This window comes from Coenobita brevimanus, chromosome 97 (assembly GCF_032717465.1).
Source record: "Coenobita brevimanus isolate Jiangsu-jjx chromosome 97, ASM3271746v2, whole genome shotgun sequence".
Taxonomy (NCBI): Eukaryota; Metazoa; Arthropoda; class Malacostraca; order Decapoda; family Coenobitidae; genus Coenobita; species Coenobita brevimanus.
In genome coordinates, this window is record NC_137050.1 from 6,676,171 (window position 1) to 6,694,473 (window position 18,303).

At 41.9% G+C, this 18,303-nt stretch overlaps 1 protein-coding gene across 1 annotated transcript; it reads right to left on the reverse strand.

The window, feature by feature from the left end:
* Positions 1-13,147: 13,147 nt before the first annotated feature.
* LOC145413614 (uncharacterized) lies at positions 13,148-16,878 on the reverse strand. The gene has a single exon (XM_080283269.1). The coding sequence runs from the start codon at positions 16,755-16,757 to the stop codon at positions 15,687-15,689; it is 1,071 nt and encodes a 356-aa protein (XP_080139395.1). The 5' UTR covers positions 16,758-16,878; the 3' UTR covers positions 13,148-15,686.
* Positions 16,879-18,303: the final 1,425 nt, after the last annotated feature.

The following is an 18,303-nucleotide window of genomic DNA, read 5'->3' on the forward strand; positions in this document are numbered from 1 at the left end:
ATACTTGTCTGAGTTGCCGAGTTGTGGAAAACGCGATGGATTTTTCTCTCAAATATTAATACACGACCGAAATTCATGACTGGCCGTTATTATTAACTACGTATTGTTACTTTAGCAGTTATCATGAGTTTATATCGCTTTTTAGCGAGGTTTTGAGCTTTATAAGAGTTATTTGTAACCTCTCCGTTGATTGGCTGGTTGAAAGAGGCTCTCCGAGAAAGTACTTGAGCTCTCATTGGCTAGCGCGGGATGAATGGGGCGTTTTGATTGGCTGGGGCATTTAGTTACTTCATTCTGATTGGTCACCTTATCAATCCAGGTGCAACTATAAAAAGAAAACGATAAACAAGGCTTATAAGTGACGAGTGAATTAAATTGCTTTTAAATGAGAGAAATAAATTGTACCTTTTAAGGGATATCTGATTTTTGAAAGTGGTATGCTGACGAGGGAATGAATGAATGAGAGGAAGTTGGTCGTTGTGGGGGGGAGAGGGAGAGAGGAAAGTGAGTGGAGAGGTAGTGAATGAGATAATGTAAACACGTAATAATGAACAGAAGTGAGAAAAATACCAAGAAAAGGAGAGGTAAAAAAAAAAAAAAAAACGAAATGACAAAATACTGAAAAGGAGGAGGGGGAGAAGAATTTAACCCTCTCACTGTCGGGGGAACTCTTTTTACTACTCCAGTCGGCTCCGGACGATTTTATTCAGTCATATGAGTCAAAGGCTTTTCGTCTCATTAACTCTCCTCCTCTTACAGACTCCCTTCAACCTCTGTCTCTTCGCCGCACTGTTGCATCTTTATCTCTTTTCTATCGCTACTTTAATGGTCACTGCTCCTCTGAACTGTCTGCTTGCATTCCTCCACCTCTACGACGGGCGCGTAGCACCCGTCTGGCAGCAAACTCTCATCCCTTTTCTGTCCAACTCTCTAATGCAAGAGTTAACCGTTACTCCCAGTCTTTCATTTATGCAACAGGTCAGCTCTGGAACTGTCTCCCTTTATCTGTATTTCCTGCTGCCTATGATCTCCAGTCTTTCAAACGCAGTGTGTCCAGGCATCTCAAAATGATCGGACCTTGAATTTGGATCTCTATTGTATTTTGTTTTTCTCTTGGAGGGAACTGTTACTGCGGGCCATGGCCTTTGGTTCCTTCTTCCTCGCATAAAAAAAAAAAAAAAAGGAGCCTGAGTAAGAAAAAAAATGAAATGAAAATGAATATACGATACGTCGAAAGATGGAAGGGAAGAGAAAAATGTCAAGGTAGAGAAAATAGGAAAATACAGAACTGAGAAAGGCGGGAAAAACCTGGAAAGATGAGAGAGAAAGAGAGAGAGAGAGAGAGAGAGAGAGAGAGAGAGAGAGAGAGAGAGAGAGAGAGCCGTGGAGAATGAAAGGGAGAGGAAAGAATACGAGAAAAGGGGGTGAGAACGAAAGAAATAAAATAATGAAATGATATCAAAATAACAAGGGGTGGGAGGGGACGAAAAAAAAGTAGGAATGAATGAAAGAAATGGAAAAAAATGGATAAAGTGAAAGAATAAAAATGTAGGAAGAGGAAAAGAGTGAATTAAAAAAAAAAAAAATGGGTGAGACGAAAAAATAGAAAAAGTGTGTGAATCAGAAAAATACAAGAGTGAAAAAGGTGAAAGAAAGGATATGAAAACCTGCCAACGAGAGAGAGAGAGAGAGAGAGAGAGTGCGGATAAAACAAAATGGGACACTGACTGAGTAACGAGGACAAAAATTCCTTCAGTACGACAGCTTTCCTGAACAAAATCGTCTGGCGGGTACCTTCAGACGATTTTATTTAGCTCTTTATTCTTTCAGACGATATTTACCTTTATTCACGCCACACTTCTTCAGACGATTACATTTAACTTTTTATTAATGCTATCTACTTCCACGCTTTTTTATGTAGCTTTTTAATCGCTATCTACCTTCAGACGATTTTATTTGGCTTCTGATTCATTCCACCTTCAGAGGATTATGGCTTTTTATTCGTGCTCTTTCAGACGATTTTATTTAGCTTTTATTCAAGCTATCTACCTCCAGACGATTTTATTCAGCTCTACAAACACTTCGAGCTGGAGGAGTTGAGAACAGCCTATATTAACCCCTTCAAAACGAGGAGTCTGCCAAGCTGAGGAAAATCGTCTGGGGGCAAGAATAAAGACGCCATTTTACTGAGGAAGACACGCTTTCTAATCCTTACCCCTTCACTCCGAGGCTGAAGAAAATCGTCTGAAGGTGGTAAGAAAAATAAACAATAATGGCGACTGCTTTACATCTCTTCAGTCTTTCTTAATCCCTTCCCTGTGACGATTTTATTTAAGCTGGAAATGACGTAGTGAAGGGGTTAATGAGGGCTATACCTAACCCCTCCAGTTCGAAAAAAATCTCCCCTACAGCTGAATAAAATCATCTGAAATGTGTGTATGTAACTGAAAAGGATAGCACCTACTCAAAGATCGTGTTTTTGGTAGTGTATGATGCTTCGTGGCACCAGTTCCTTTCCGACTTACTTTGCATAATACACCTTAACATATAATAACCTTCACTTTTTCCTGTATGCTACACCTTAACATATAACACACCTTAACTTTTTCCTGTATGCTACTTATATCGCTCTGATACCTACAGTTTTCAGCAAAAATAAATAAATAAATAAAGGATATGGAGGTGTAATGTGCAGAATAAATAGCTGTGGAAGAGGTGTTACGTAACCTCCGAAAGGCCACTTAAAATGCGACTCTATAATCTGTAGGGATTGCCAAAGTCGGAAGGAAGAAGGGGGAAGGGTTACACAATGAGGAAGGAAACTCGATACGTCCGTCTGATGGTAACATAAATAAATAAATGGATAAAAATAAAATAAATACATATACAGATATACGTGAATTAAATATATGGATAAAGTAATAAAAAACCTAGACATGAAAACATATAATACCAAATTACCCGAGTGAATTTTATGTACAGTCGCGGACATAAATATTGATCCATTTCCTTATGATAAATAACGAGACAGTGAACAATAACTTTCAACATCCAGTGGTGCGATCCTCGTAGCCCAACAAACTTTTCAAAATATTACATAAGTTTCATAATAATTCAATCACAAACTGGAACGTTATTATTATCCGCCAGTGTTCATGAAGGAGGGCGGCTTGTACTGGTGGGAGGGAGGGAGAGGGATGGTGATACACAGTAAAAGTATATATGTATTGGCAAAATGTAAATCAACGGCCTTCTTAAATCCTAAAACTCTTATATTTGTACGTAGATATATACATGCTTTAGCGAAAATAATCGAAAATGGATCAAAATACATGGTTTTGTCGATATATGTCTGAGATAAATAAATAAATAAATACTGTATGTTTACAGAGTTGTTCCACATTTTCCCTGCTTTACATCGACGTTTATTTGCTTTAAACAGGTTTCTGCGTTTTATGAAAGCTTGCGTTTCAAGAAAAACATACTTTTACAGCGGTGATGACCCTGGAGGCATGTTGGTCGTGGCCACCATGGATGACCTCTGGGATAAGGCGCATAAAAAAAAAAAAAAAATGGATAGACTGAGACATAAACAGACAAATGGATACGTAGACAGACAGGTACTGATTGACAAAGTGACCCTGTGCAGGAGGGAAACAGACACAGGCTACACAGAAAACGATCATTCTATAATCATAATTATTATTATTTATTATTATTATTATTATCTAGGTTACCGTGGGCACCATTTAACCTTTACATAAATTAGCTATACAACAGAATACATTACCCAGAGGAACTGACGGTGGATTACTGAAATGGAAGCATATTATATCAACATACCCACATGACAAAAAACAATGCCTACGCGCGAAAATATTCCATCAGTAATATCATCTTCCGCCGTCATTATCATCATAATCATAAACTTTCTTTTCGTCTTATTCTCTGCTTCTCCTCCATCATGATCATCATCTCCTCTTTCCATCGTCAGTGTCTTGGATCCAAGATGGTCACCCTCACCACTCTCACCAGCCCCACACAAGGACAAGAGGCAGGCTGTGCAAAGGTCATCAGGTGCACAGACAACCTAGCGTGTGCACTGTGGGGTACGGGTGCACAGTGCGGTATGTATGTGCTATTAGGGGTAGCCCAAGGTCTAAAGATGTATTGTACATGCAGAAAACGCGAAAAGAGGTCTGGATGATTCTCTCTCTCTCTCTCTCAACGGCTTATTTTTTTGTAAACTACCGGGCGCTTAATTACAGTATATTGTATTTTTTTCCACGTATTTACTGATATACATTTATTTTAAAGCAAGGGTAGATAGTTTTTGCATAATTAATTACTAGAAGTCTTTACTGATACACATAGAAATGCTTGTCACCCGTTTTCTGTATAAATAATCCTCAGATACATAGACCGACAAATAGACAGATAGATAGGCTAGAGAGAGAGAGAGAGAGAGAGAGAGAGAGAGAGAGAGAGAGAGAGAGAGAATTGGTATCTTGCAACTATTTCCATCCAATTATGTTCAATTTACGTTTTCAATTTTCCTGCCACGTCACAACAAGGCAGGGGAGGGGTGGGAAGGGGGAAGCAGCGTTACTTTCCTCGTCTGCTTAACGGGAATGATCGTAAAGCTGGCAAATTGGACAGCGAAACAATTAGCAACTTATTACGATGACGCATTACGCAATTCATTCTTTTACTGCCTCTAAGCGGTTTTGTTATGCCATTAGGAGACCAAGGCCGACGCACAAATGAATCCTGGAATCTTTATAAACAATACGACGAAACGATACGAGGGAGGGGGTTATGACTGCTATTACTAACTCTTCCAGTTCGAAAACTCTGTCCAAATTTTAATATAATCATTTGTGGATAAAATAAGAGGTAAAGGTGCGGGAAGACGCCATGAACTTAAGCCGCGGTGCTCATCTTCATTAAGGCCTTTGAGTCTGTGTCGGGTTATTTCCTCACTCTCCTGGAATACAAAGCCTATGCGTCATCCACGTAACTACATTAACCTCCCTACGTGTCAGCCTTAATACTCATACACCTGCCGACCCACACGGGATGGATAAATAAGGGAGACGAGAGGCAGCAGCTGTCCGCATCAAGATTTGATCCCTGGCGCTATCGAGCCTTAATTTTCTTGGCTGACACTGCTAACTAATAGGTAACTTGGCCACCGATGAGATAAATAAGACAAATAAATACAAAAATAATAATTAAAATAAACAGATAATTGGGTAACCGTGGCCACCGATAAGAAAAATAAGACAAATAAACATGTAAATAAAGACAAAGACATGAAGAAATAAACATACATAAAAATAAATAAAAACAGCCGGTCACAATAAGGAGGATACAGGAGCAATATAGGCGGAACAAGGTGAGAGGAAGACGATAACGGAATAAATGATAAGGAGAAATTACCTGCCTTAATGAGAACACAGACCGTACAGGTGCGGACATAAATACTGATCCACCTCATGACGATAAATAACGAGACGGTGACCGATAACTTTTGACATCCAGTTATGCAATCTGTGGTGTCCAATGAACTTTTTTAGAATACTGTGTAAGGTTTTCATTATTGTTCGGGCCAAAAAGTAGAGCAAAATAAATCTACCTAATTGTACATGGACCAAACGGAAGGAAAAAGGAGAGAGAGAGAGAGAGAGAGAGAGAGAGAGAGAGAGAGAAACGCCATCTGTATCTTAAAGCCAACTACAGACGATTTTATTCAGTCCCTATTTTCCGAACTGGAGGGGTTAGATACAGGCCTCTTTAACCCCTTCAATACGAGAGGTCATCCCTAAAGAGTATAATCGTCTGGTGGCAGCCTGGTTATAAAAAAAAAATCGCTGTCAGGGATTTAAGGAAATGGAAAATGTAACAAAAAATACATAAAATTACATGGAACAAGATAAGTAGCAAAAATACAACAACAACAACAACAATAATAATAATAATAATAATAATAAAAACAGTAAAAATAATAATAGAAAAAGGACAGGGAAAATAATAATAGGAGGTAGAAAAAGAAAATAATATTAATAGGAGGAAGAAGAAAACAGGAAGAGAAAAAAAAAGAAAATAGGAGTAGCATTAATACATAACAATATAACATGGGCAATAAGTAAAAGGTCAAGTAAAAAAAAAAAAAAAAAAAAAAAAAAAAAAAAAAGGGCAGAACAGAAAACAACAGAACAAAATTAACCACCAGGTGCAATTTAAGAAGACCGAGATACCTGGTAAGAAATGGAAGAACGGAGAAAGTGCAATAAATGTAATAATAGCGAGAACAAGTGAACAATGAACGATGTACAAGATGCCTGAGAGAGAGAGAGAGAGAGAGAGAGAGAGAGAGAGAGAGAATCCTTTCACTACGAGGCTCTTCCTATGTTGACTGTAATCGTCTGGGGTGAAAAACGAAGTTTGGGATACGAACCCTGGACTCACCTTGACTGGCGGCATCCAATTGGGGCGCCCTGATCCACTAGACCACCAAGTATACATTTGTGTGTGTGTGTGTGTGTGTGTGTGTGTGTGTGTGTGTGTGTGTGTGTGTGTGTGTGGTACTCGGCGTACAGTCACTTGAAGATATCGCTACACTGAGTGAGTGGATGGTGGGCACCTCCATGTATCGCTGGGACTTACCATACCTGCAAGGAAAAAAAAAAAAAAACATGAACAGCTGCGGGGAAAATAAACAAATAGCAAGAGAAAAAAGTACTGAAAATATTATAAGTAAATGGAATATGTAGATAAAAAAATAATATGCATCACAACAGCATTATAGAAAACCAGCACAACCACCGACAATAATAATAATAATAATAATAATAATAATAAACAACATCATCACCACACACACACACACCTGGTTGAGTTGCCAAGGTAAGACACACACTCACCCTGATAAACACATCCATTACGCAACACTGAAACTGTCACACAAACACCTTTTCCCACCCCATTCCTTAGGTCACCAGACGATTTTATTAAGCTTAGGGGGACCAGACGATTTTATTCAACTTAGGGGAGGCTTTTTATTAATATGTAAGGGTTAGACTAGTCCTTCCTTTTCCCCAATAGAATGAGAGGGGTTTCCGAGGCTGAATAAAATCGTCTTGTGGCAATAACAATGAAATAAACGTCATCGTTGTGAAGGGATCAAAGGTGTCTTGCTCACTCACGTTTTCACATCCTCTCTCTCTCTCTCTCTCCCTTTCGCACTCTTTAAGATTCTCACTCTCACACTCCCCCCCATCCTTCGCACTCATTTATTTACCTGTTTCAATTTCTCTGTCAGTCTGTCTGTCTGTCTCTCTCTCTCTCTCTCACGCATGACACCTGAAGTCTTGCGAAATTCCTTAGAACGAAAACTTACGAGTAAGTGCTGAGAGAGAGAGAGAGAGAGAGAGAGAGAGAGAGAGAGAGAGGAAAACAGGCTTCAACCATCACAACTACCACTCTCAGCCACCAACGACCCACTCAGCTGCATAAAATCGTCTGGCGTTATCGAGAAGACAGTCACAGGGTTGTCCCCGAGATAAGAGGGGGTTTTCCCGTAGCTCCACCTACTCCCAGGACACTATCTTTTATCTTTTAATTATTATTATTATTTTTATTTTTTTTTTTGGGGGGGGGGATCTGCTTCCTCCTTGCCTCATTTTGCACCGTCACGTTTTTTTTTTTTTTTTTTTTTCCCTCATAGTTAACGACACGGAACGAGGTACAGAGAGATTTACATTCGATCATAACTACAACGGAGACAGTTGGTTAAATTTCCGCTGTTGTGGGTGTCTGGGAGCTGGATAAAATCGTCTGAAGTGAGCAGGGACATAAAAGTTGTAAACCCCTAGAGAAGTTAAGGACAAAATCAACTAATCAATCAATAAGCATATCAGAATTCAAGGCTAGTGAATTAACAACCTCATAAGTACGATGACCTTCAGTACGATTACTACTGCTGCTGCTACTACTATTACTACTGTTGCCATTACTACTACTACTACTGTTGCTACTACTACTACTACTACTACTGCTGCTGTTGCTACTACTATTACTACTACTAACACATTTTTCTCACTTTTTTTTTTGTTTCAATCATATATTATTTACTTCTTTAAAAATGTCATTCACTACTGTTACGAATGTTATAGTTTTTTCCTTTTATTTCATTTTTTTTCCTTTTTATTTTCCATGCCCGACTACACATAAAACTTCCGCGTCTGAGATAATATTCATCATCGCCACCACCACCATCATCATATTATTATAGTGTTCGTCAATGATATAGTGGTTTATAGTGTACTCTTGACAACCCCCTCCCCCCTTATAACCCCTTCACAACGATTATACCATTAATATATTATCATTCCCGTCACACTTTCTATTCCTGACCACCCTCCCCATCCCTCTTCTATCCCCCCCCCCATACACACACGAGTACTCTCTCCATCTCCCTCCCCACACTTGTACTTTATCCTTCTCCCCTCCCCCACACACTCCATCCCCCTTCCCCTACACACTCCAGCCGTAAACTATGATTCTATTTATATTCTATCCTTGACCAGTCCCTCCTAAGCCCCCTCCCTCTCCTTTTTCCCTCCCCCCTCACCCTCACCAGTCCCCCTCCCCCCTTTCCTTCCCCCTCCCCCACCCCTCCTCTCACTCTCCACCCTTCACTACGATGCCGTTTTCTATCCCATCCTACCTAACCCCACACGATTTTCTTCACTCAGGGGGGACTTCTCGAAACACGAGTTCAAAATATATAGCCTTCCCTGACACCCCCTCCGCACCAAAGATCATTTCCTGCTAAGTCAAATAAAATCGTCTGGGGGCAGCAAGAAATCAACCCAAGACGTCTTCGTAGGAGGGGGGTTTAGACATCTTCACATTTTCCTCTTGTTACTGATGGACGATTTTTTGCATGACTGGAGATTTAACTGAGATTTATGCACGGAATTTACTGTATATTTTTCTCTCGTCAGACGATTTTATGCAGCGAAGGAGGCCCCCGCAGGTAAGAATTTAAAAAAAAAAAAATCTCGTCACCCATTCAATACGATGACGGCTTTTGTTAGTCTGTTCTTGCCACCGCCAGACGATTTTATTCAGGTGAGGCTCTCTCTTGTTCATGGGGTGTTAGGTAGTGAGAATGCTGGGCAAGAATGGAATTTTGTGTGTGTGTGTGTGTGTGTGTGTGTGTGTGTGTGTGTGTGTGTGTGTGTGTGTGAGAGAGAGAGAGAGAGAGAGAGAGGGGGAGAGGGTAAAAAAAAAAATCAACGACTCAGCATATTCTGTAGGCCAAGCTACCTAAATACAGTATATTAATAGAACAGGAAATGGAAAATATAAAAAAAAAAAACGAAAAAAAGCAAGGAGATCCAATGAACGATGAGAAACGAAACATTTTAAAAGTGTGGGTAAAATGAAGATAAAACTGCGTCTATGTCCCGAACGATACGGGAAAAAAAAAAAAAAAAAAAAAAAAAAAAAAAAAAAAAGCGAAAACTGAAGGGATGAAAACGAAGCATCCAAAATGATGGGATAAAAAAAAAAAAGGCGGAAACTTCAGGGCTGGTGTGGTGTGGTGTGGTGTGGTGCGGTGGGAGAGTGATTTTGTGTGATGTGTGGAAGGGTGATTCCGTGTGATGTGGTGTGACAGGGTGGCATGGTGTGTGGTGTGGAAGGGTGATTCCGTGTGTTCTGGTGTGTGTAGTGTGGTATGGTGCGGTGTGGGGGGGTGTTGTGTGACGTGGTGGGATAGGGCGGTACGGTGTGTAGTGTGGTGTAGTGCTAGGGTCGCTTAAAGTCTACGGGCGTGATGCAACTTGAAAATCGTGAGTGAGAAGCATACAGACAGAGCCGCCCTAAAGACGCACCCTCATCTAAATTAAAAAGTAATAAAAAACGCAACAGAAAAAAAAAAAAAGAATCAAGGCTAAAGAATGAATGCATGTATATAAAATGAATGCTTGAATAATGTGTAAGTGGATGTATGAGCCAATTCACAGATTATTTCTTTTACTGATGCGTTTTCTCTCCTTGTTACTGGTTCCTGTACTCCTCATCAGAAACAGTGGGAGACTGGGTGATGATGAAGTGAGTGTGTGTGTGTGTGTGTGTGTGTGTGTGTGTGTGTGTGTGTGTGTGTGTGTGTGTGTGTGTGTGTGTGTGTGTGTGTGAGAGAGAGAGAGATGTGTATTAATGTGCACATGAATGACGACTGTGTGCATGTGTGTGATCTGAATGAGAGGACGTGTGTGTGTGTGTGTGTACTGTATAAATGTGCACATAAAAGACCACTGTGTGTGCATGTGATATGAATGAATGAACGTGTGTGTGTGTGTGTGTGTGTGTGTGTGTGTGTGTGTGTGTGTGTGTGTATCATCTGAATAAAGTGATGTGTCTGAGCGTGATGTGAATGAAAGGATGTGTGTGTGTGTGTGTGTGTGTGTGTGTGTGTGTGTGTGTGTGTGTGTGTATCATCTGAATAAAGGGATATGTATCTGAGCGTGATGTGAATGAAAGGATGTGTGTGTGTGTGTGTGTGTGTGTGTGTGTGTGTGTGTGTGTGTGTGTGTTGCCAAGCTCCTCCTCTCTCTCTCTCACCTTGCTGAGGACGAATGCCAACTAACCCCACTTCTCCTTCCCCTCACCCCCTCTTCTCTTCCCCTCTCCCTCTTCTTTCTCCATTCTTACTCTCTCATCCTCCCTCTCCTTCACCCTCTCCTCTCTTCTCCCTTTCCTTCTTTCTCTACCTTTATTCTCCTCCTCCATTCCTCTCCCCTACCTTCCCCTCTTCTCACCTTCGACTTCCTCTCCCATTTTCCTCCTCTCTCTCTCTCTCCTACCTCTTTGTCCATCGCCACTCTCTCCCCCTTCCCGTTCCTCCAATTCTTCATTCTCTTCTTTTCCCTCCATCTTCCCATCCCCCAAATCCCCATCCCCCCATTTTTCCCTCCCCCTCTCCTCCATTCCGGATTCCTCCCACTTCCCTTCTCCATTTTGTTCTCACTCTTCTCCAGTTTCTCAATTTCCATTCTAATCTCTCTCTCTGTCTCTCTCCCTTTTTTCTTTCAATTCTTCATGTGCCTTTTCTTCTTCCTCTCGTCACCACTTCCCTTTCTCTCCCTGCTTATTTATTTCTCTCTCTCCTTCGCTCACTCACCCTCCTTCATTCCCCTACTCCTCCTTTCTCCCATCGCTTTCCTTCCCTCCTTCCTTCAGCTCCCTTCTCCTCCTCCCCCTTTTTGCATTTTCCTTTTGACTTTCCCTCCGCCTATCTCCACCCTCTTTCCTCTCCTCCTTACTTCACTCGCCTTTATCACCTTTCTTCAATTCTTTCTCCTACTCTTTCCTTGACTTTTCCCTCTTGCTATCACAGACTTCGTCCTCTCCTCCTCATTCCTTACCTTCCTCCTCCTCCTCCTCCTCCTTCCTCACTTCCCTCTTCCTTTATCTTCCTCTCGTGTACTCTTCTCCTCCCTCCTCGTCCCTTCACAAATTTCTTCCTTCTCTCCTACTCCTTATATCCCTTCTTCCTTTCTTCGCTCTCTGCATACTGCTTCTTCCTTCCTTCATTTACTTCTCTCCTGTCCTCCTCTCTCCCATCCCCCTCCACAAATTTTCCTCTCTCCCCTCCTTGATATTCTCCTCTTCCACATTCCTTCCCCCCCCCCTCCCACCATCATATCCCTCCTCTCCCTCTCACCTCCTTTATCACATTCTCTCTCTCTCTCTCATCTACATCCCTTCCTACCACATTCCTGCTCCTTCCTCTTCTTCCTATTTTTTTTTTTCCCCCTTCTCCACTTACCACCACTCCAATCCCCCCCTCTCTCTTGATACAACCCGTCACATTCCTGTTCTTTCTTTCTCCCTCCCTCCCTCTCTCCATTTTTGTTTTCTTCTTCATTTACCCCCACTACCTTCAGTTTCTTGGATCTCTCCTTCTTTAAATCCCCCTTCCTCCTCCCATTCCTGTCCAGCTCACTTCTTTTCTTCACTATTCTCTTCTCCGTTCACCACCATCCCCTTCTTCCCCTCCGCATTTCCCATCCCTCATTCTTCCATATTATTTCTCTTACTACTCTTTTCTTCCTTTACCATCACTGCCTTAGATCCCCCCCCCCCGGTCTCATTTTCATTTCTCTTATTCTTTTCATCCTTTACCACCACTTCCTTCCTTAACCCCCCCCCCTTCTCATTTTCCATCTCCCCTGTCACATTTCTTGCATTTTCCTTTCGTAACTACTTTCTCCGTGTTCTATCATCACCTCCTTCAATGTCCTCCCTCCCTTTCATCTCTTCCAACATTCCTGCCCTGTTCACACGTTCTCCTTACTTTCTTGACTTTCTATTCGTCACTAACCCTGCCCTTTTTGCCTTCTCCCACTTCCATTTATCACCTCACACAATCATGACTTCTCGCAAATCCAATATCCCTTACACGTAACACCACTCCTCTCACTTCTACATTTATCTTCCTTCCACTATCCTCCTCTGTCTCCTCTTCCTACACTTAAAATTTACAGCCTCCCTTTTCGTATGTCCGTCTCTTCCTGTCTTTTGTCATGTTCGTGTATTTTCTCTTCCTTTCAAACTTTCCTCCTTTTCGTATGCAGTTCACCCTTTCAATGCCTCCTTTATCTTCTCTCATCCCTTTACTCTTCCCCGGACTCCTTTCGTATGCGATTCACTTTCTCCTGTCTTTCCATTTTTACTTACCCCTTTCATCGATCATCAGTTTCCTCCTAGCTACTTCCTTCTAATTTCTTGACCATTAACGTATACCGGTGTGCGTGTGTATATATATAATGGCTATCCAACACTTCAAAAAAAAAAAAAAAAAACCCTCAAACACTTCATGATCAAAAATGAAAATTCTACCCGTTCTTAATTATTAAGTCTTTTTCGCTGAACGTGAGGCAATAGCGGTAACAATAAATAACGTATCGCACAAAACACAACTGCTCACATCAAAATCAAAACTATCAACCATGTCCCTTTTTAATATCCATCTAAATCCTCGTAACAATTCCTTCAAAACCCCTTTTTTCCCTTTTAAGCAATCGTTAACCCCACTAAGGCACAGAAATCAGGGTTCACCAAAACAAGCAACTCCAAAGAACTTTTATTAAGAAAAGAATCTCGCTTTACATCTCCACAAAGGAAGCACATACTTTTGAAAAGGAAAGATCACATTTTCTTCATATTTTCATAAGCCCACATCAGGTACAGCTTATTTATTTAGTTCCACCTTTATTTTTGTATTTTTTTGCATAACTGGTAGATCATTTATTCAATAACTTTTTTTTTTTTTTTGTATACTCACAGCATATATTACTTTTATAACAAACTCTTTTTCTTAAAAAAATAAACGAGGGAAGGAAAGGGGGGAAATTTGTACTCCATCCAGCAGGGAGTTTTTGCAAGAGCTCCATTGCATATAAAAAATTACATAACCATTCATGGCCTCAACTTGGGGCCATTTCTAAAAACTAGTCAACTCATTAAATTTATATAATTAAATGGCCTCACCTATGTATTTATTTCAAATTTTAAATACATAAACAAATGGCAACAACTGGATGCCATTACACACTTCTGTATATAAAAAAACGAAATAAAAATAATGCAACTGAGCAATCCCAAAAATTCCCTTCCATAAATGTTTCGCGGCCAACAAACAGGATATGTGGATTTTTATTTTAGTTTTTAAAAATGAAATTGACATGCACTCCCCTCAACAACTCATTATGAAATTCGTTCCCCTAATTCACAGAAACAAGTAAACAAAGACAAACCCGCTACTACTCTACAGATTTTATGGGATTACTAAAGATCAACAAAACTCGACCATATGCACGGGAAATACTTTAAACCTGAGTAGTGCATACCAATTCACCTTTAAAACACACTTAAACGAGTACATACACGAAAAAAGAAAACAGCATCCGTTCGTACACAAACTCAAACTTTTCTCTTGCAAGTAGAAATCATGACTCACTGAAAAAAGCAACCTTACATAGTTTGTCTGCAACAGTGGGTGTGCCTGAAAAAAGCACTTCATAATAGCATCTGGGAGTCTGGGAACAAGTGAGGTCCCAGGGCCGGATTCTAGGGTGACCTGGGAGGTTTCGTTGCATTTCCCTAGGCGAGTTATCCTGCACATGGCACCACGACATTCCCTTGTACCTTATTTACCGGTATAGTTTTATTATCGCCACATTTTGCATCATAGCCATAAGAGAATATCAAGGTGTATATTAAAGTTCAGAATAAATCGCTTAGGAAGAGGCGTTACGAAATCGCCCGCCTCTTAGAATACGACCCCCAAGCGTAAGTCACAGCCAAGGAACGGACATCGGGGTCCTGCCCTCTCGTGAGAACACTTAAACTAATATTCCTAACTTCCTCTGTTAATATATCCTGTTGAATTGGCAATATCTTTCCTTTTCATTTTAAAAAAATATGTGTATGTGTTGTGTACAGCATGGTCATATGGTTTTGAAGGGTTCGTAACACCACTCCAACCAATTTAATTACTTTACACCGATGTTATTTATTAATTTCGTGGACAATTCGCCATGGTAATATATGCTAATACGGTGTAAAATGCAAATAAATTGCCGAGGAATAGGTGTTACGTCTCCTACGCCCCCTAAAATAAGACCCCAAGTTCTTACAATGTGAGATAAGGATAAAAATCACTCACTAAACCGGCGCTAATCGCAATGACATTCAAAAATTACCAGAAAAAAAAAAGGCTGGTGAAAGCATTTAAAAAAACAAATATAACCACTCGTTGCGTAATCTGAGTATATTAGCGCCGACTTTGTGAGTTTTAATAATATTTGACCTTAAAGTGACTAGCTTCGAGATAAGGTTGTCCGCATATTCTGCACTACGGACATAAATTCTTCGCCATTCCAATAACAAACTCTCAAAACGTACAAATTACTCGATGGCTGGTATTAACTATGAAATATTATTAATTAGGGTGTGAGAGGGTAATGGCGGACTTGATATCTGGAAACTAGCAAAAATACATGTTCATCATACTCTCATTGACACCTTTCACGAGAACACTTAAAAAAATATGGTAAAGATTGTAACAAGGAAACAACGTCCATAATTATTAACGAAAATAATTATTACAACACTATGGGAGATCGTCTTTGTAAGTTTGTTTTGGGGGAAGCTGATATAAAATCTCTCCAGAGCCATTCACTGACGCTCCCCAGGAAAAAAAAAAAAAAAAAAAATGCACTTCACTTTTCCACAATCTAATGTCACACCCAACTGACTGCATTCACGAAAAAAAGAAAAAGTATCTGCACTCACTTCCTTCACGAGTTTTTTATATTTCAGAGTTTCTTAACACTGAGGGTAACTTCCGTAATTTGTCTTTGCTGTTTGTCATCTGGGCACTACACTAAGTAAAGTCTGGCATCACAGATCAGACGTGTGTGTGAGGGTTGTTTGTGTTTAGGCGTGTGTTGACTTGAGGCTACGTGTGCGTGTATGTACACTCATGTGGGTTTGGAAGTGTGGGTGATGTACTTGGGAGTGGTTGTGTGTGTTTAGGTCTGGTGTGGCTGTGTGCGTTTGGTGTGACTGTGTACGTTAGTGGCTGTGTGCGTTTACCGTATGTATGGCTACGCCGGTGTGGTGCTGGACACTTCTTCGTCCAGGTGAGAGGGCGTGAGGCAGGGCGGCGTAGGGTGGCACTCCTCTGACGCAGAGACGGGGGGAGGGGGGGTGGCCGGGAGGGAGGAGGAGGGGGGATCGGGGGAGGGGCTGTCTGGATGGGGCTGCGGGGGGGCGGGAGTAGAAGAGGGGGATGGGGGGGCCGTCATCTCCACCCCGCCCTTCCTCTCCTCCTCGTCGTCGTTGTCGCTCTCGCTGCTGGAGTCGCTACTGGACGACGACGATGATGAAGACGATGACGACGACGATGAAGAAGATGACGACGACGATCTGGTGAGTGACGACCGCCGCAGGTGTAGGTTCTCCTCCCGCAGGCGCTTGTTCTCCTGCTCCAGCGTGGTGATCTCGGACTGGAATATGGTTATCTTCTGCGCCGTTTCAGAGTCGACGCGCACCTCGCCAGGCCCTACTGGACCGTCTTCGTCGTCGTCGGGCTGTGGGACGCGAGACCGGTGTCTGGCCCTCACCGCACGCAGCTGTCGTTCCAGAAGATCGACTTTTTCCTCGAGGGCCAGGTACTCCTGCACCAGCTGCGCCTTCGTCATGGTGTCCAGTCTTTCGGCGTGGACGTCTTCATACGCCATCCAGAACTCTTTCGTCAGGAACTCCTCCTCGTCTTCAGGGGAGGAATAGAAAGTGTTGGACTGCTCGTCAGAATCTATGCTCAAGGAGGAGTCCCTGTGCCTCCTAGGACGTGCCACGATGTCTGTGTCCTGCAGGAGGTCGTGCTCTGCCATCAGGAACTGCGTGGTGTTAATGGGCGCCACGGGAGCCACGGGTTTGTTGAGTAGGCCGTTCCATCCGCAGCGATGACGGGGTCGCTTCTTCCGCCGCCGTCGCGCCTTCTTGCTCTTCTTACTGGGCGGGGAGTCACTCTCGCTCTCCGCTGTGCCTGAGGGGCGCCGCACGCCTCTGTGGGGGCCGCACAGGGGCGGCAGGGCGACAGCATCCACCCCGCTCACAGAGTTCGAGTCCATCAGACTCACTTGCGGTGACGGTAACAGGACTTCGGTACTCATCTTGACTCTAACAGACAATATTCGATCTTGTAGGCTAAGGCAGTAAGTGCGAAAGTTGCTTGTTCCGTGCGTGTGGCTGCCAGCCGCGGGTAGAGAAGGGTCCGGTGCGACTATACACGATCATAGCAGCCAAGTGACTGTTTCCCGAGTCTCTCCCCTTCCGTCCCGCTGCACCCCTGCCACGCCGCGCACCACAAAGTAGTGCCCCTTCACTCACTGCCACAAAACCATCCTCCACATCTCTTTTCGTCGTTACTATCAAACAAATAGTAGTAATTTCCAGTCTATTTTACTGCAGTGATAAAATGAAACAATAACAAAGCCAAACTGAATAGAAATAAGCGATCGCGGAGAGATACCATGACGTCACACGACTTCCACCTCCAGTCTGTATCGAGTGAGGGAGCAGCGCGACGCCATATTGGTGCTGTGGCGATATGAGTGAGATATTTATCCGGTAACCGGGTGGAAGTGTAAAATAAAATGAATCTCGAGCAACAGCAAGTTGTGGAGTGCCACGGGAGATACAAACAGCGGCTGACTTCGCAAGAGGGAGGTGCCTTTCCCGCGAAGAAGCAGATCAGCTGTTGCCTGCGCCCAGCCTCCTCACTGCTCCTGGCCTTGTTTCATTTACCCCACCCTCTACCTCACCATGCACTCGCTTGCATCACATTCCATTTTATGTGATATATTCATAAAATTATGGCTGCATTTCTTTGATTTTAGCATCCTATGTGCTTCCTTTGTTCGCGAACATTAGTTCAATAAAGATGGCGCTTGCGCGTACAGCAGGTCCCAGGGAATTTGGCGGCGTGAAAATTTGGCGATCTAAATTGCTGCACTACAGATAGACTACAGCCATAAGAGATATTATTTCACCTGTCCACTTTTAAGTTCTAGTATTTTAAGGCTTATATCTTGGTATATGTACTGCCTGTTAAAATATAAGGAAGGTAGCTGACGTCAAAATTGCCTGCAGGCACTGTTATGAATGAAGAAATACAGGAAAGTATCGCTTAAGCGCATGTTCCATATATCAAGCCTTCATCATCATCACATATCATCCACTGTGAAGTTCACTAATGAGGCAATTTATTTAAGCTAAATGTATAAAAATGAAGAGGATGCATATCGTGTACCAAAAAAAAAAAAAAAAAAAATCCATCACCTTAAAAGTGTACAAAAGCCGTTAAATGGTTAAAATTAAACTTAGATTTATTATTAAGTTGGCGTGTATTTGAACCTAGAGTAATTCGACGGGATCCAGATCAAACTGGTTATGGTGCCAACCCAACCCACCCCCATCACCACCACAATTTTGGGTGTACTACTCTAAATTGCGAAAAAGATCATTAGATTTCATTTACCTGGTGTGCTTAGACTGCGTAATTTAAAACCTAACAAAGGAAAAATTTTCCTGATTTAAAAAAAAAAAAATCACGCAACATTTCGAGATTGGTCAGGTTTAATTAATTTCTTGTCTGCTATGCCATTCAACCTTATTATATGGTACTGATAATGGTGATTTTTTGGGGGGAACGCTTTA

What these genes read in the sequence shown, in the direction of transcription:
- LOC145413614 (XM_080283269.1), bottom strand. Translation starts at nt 16,757, where the DNA reads ATGAGTACCGAAGTCCTGTTACCGTCACCGCAAGTGAGTCTGATGGAC.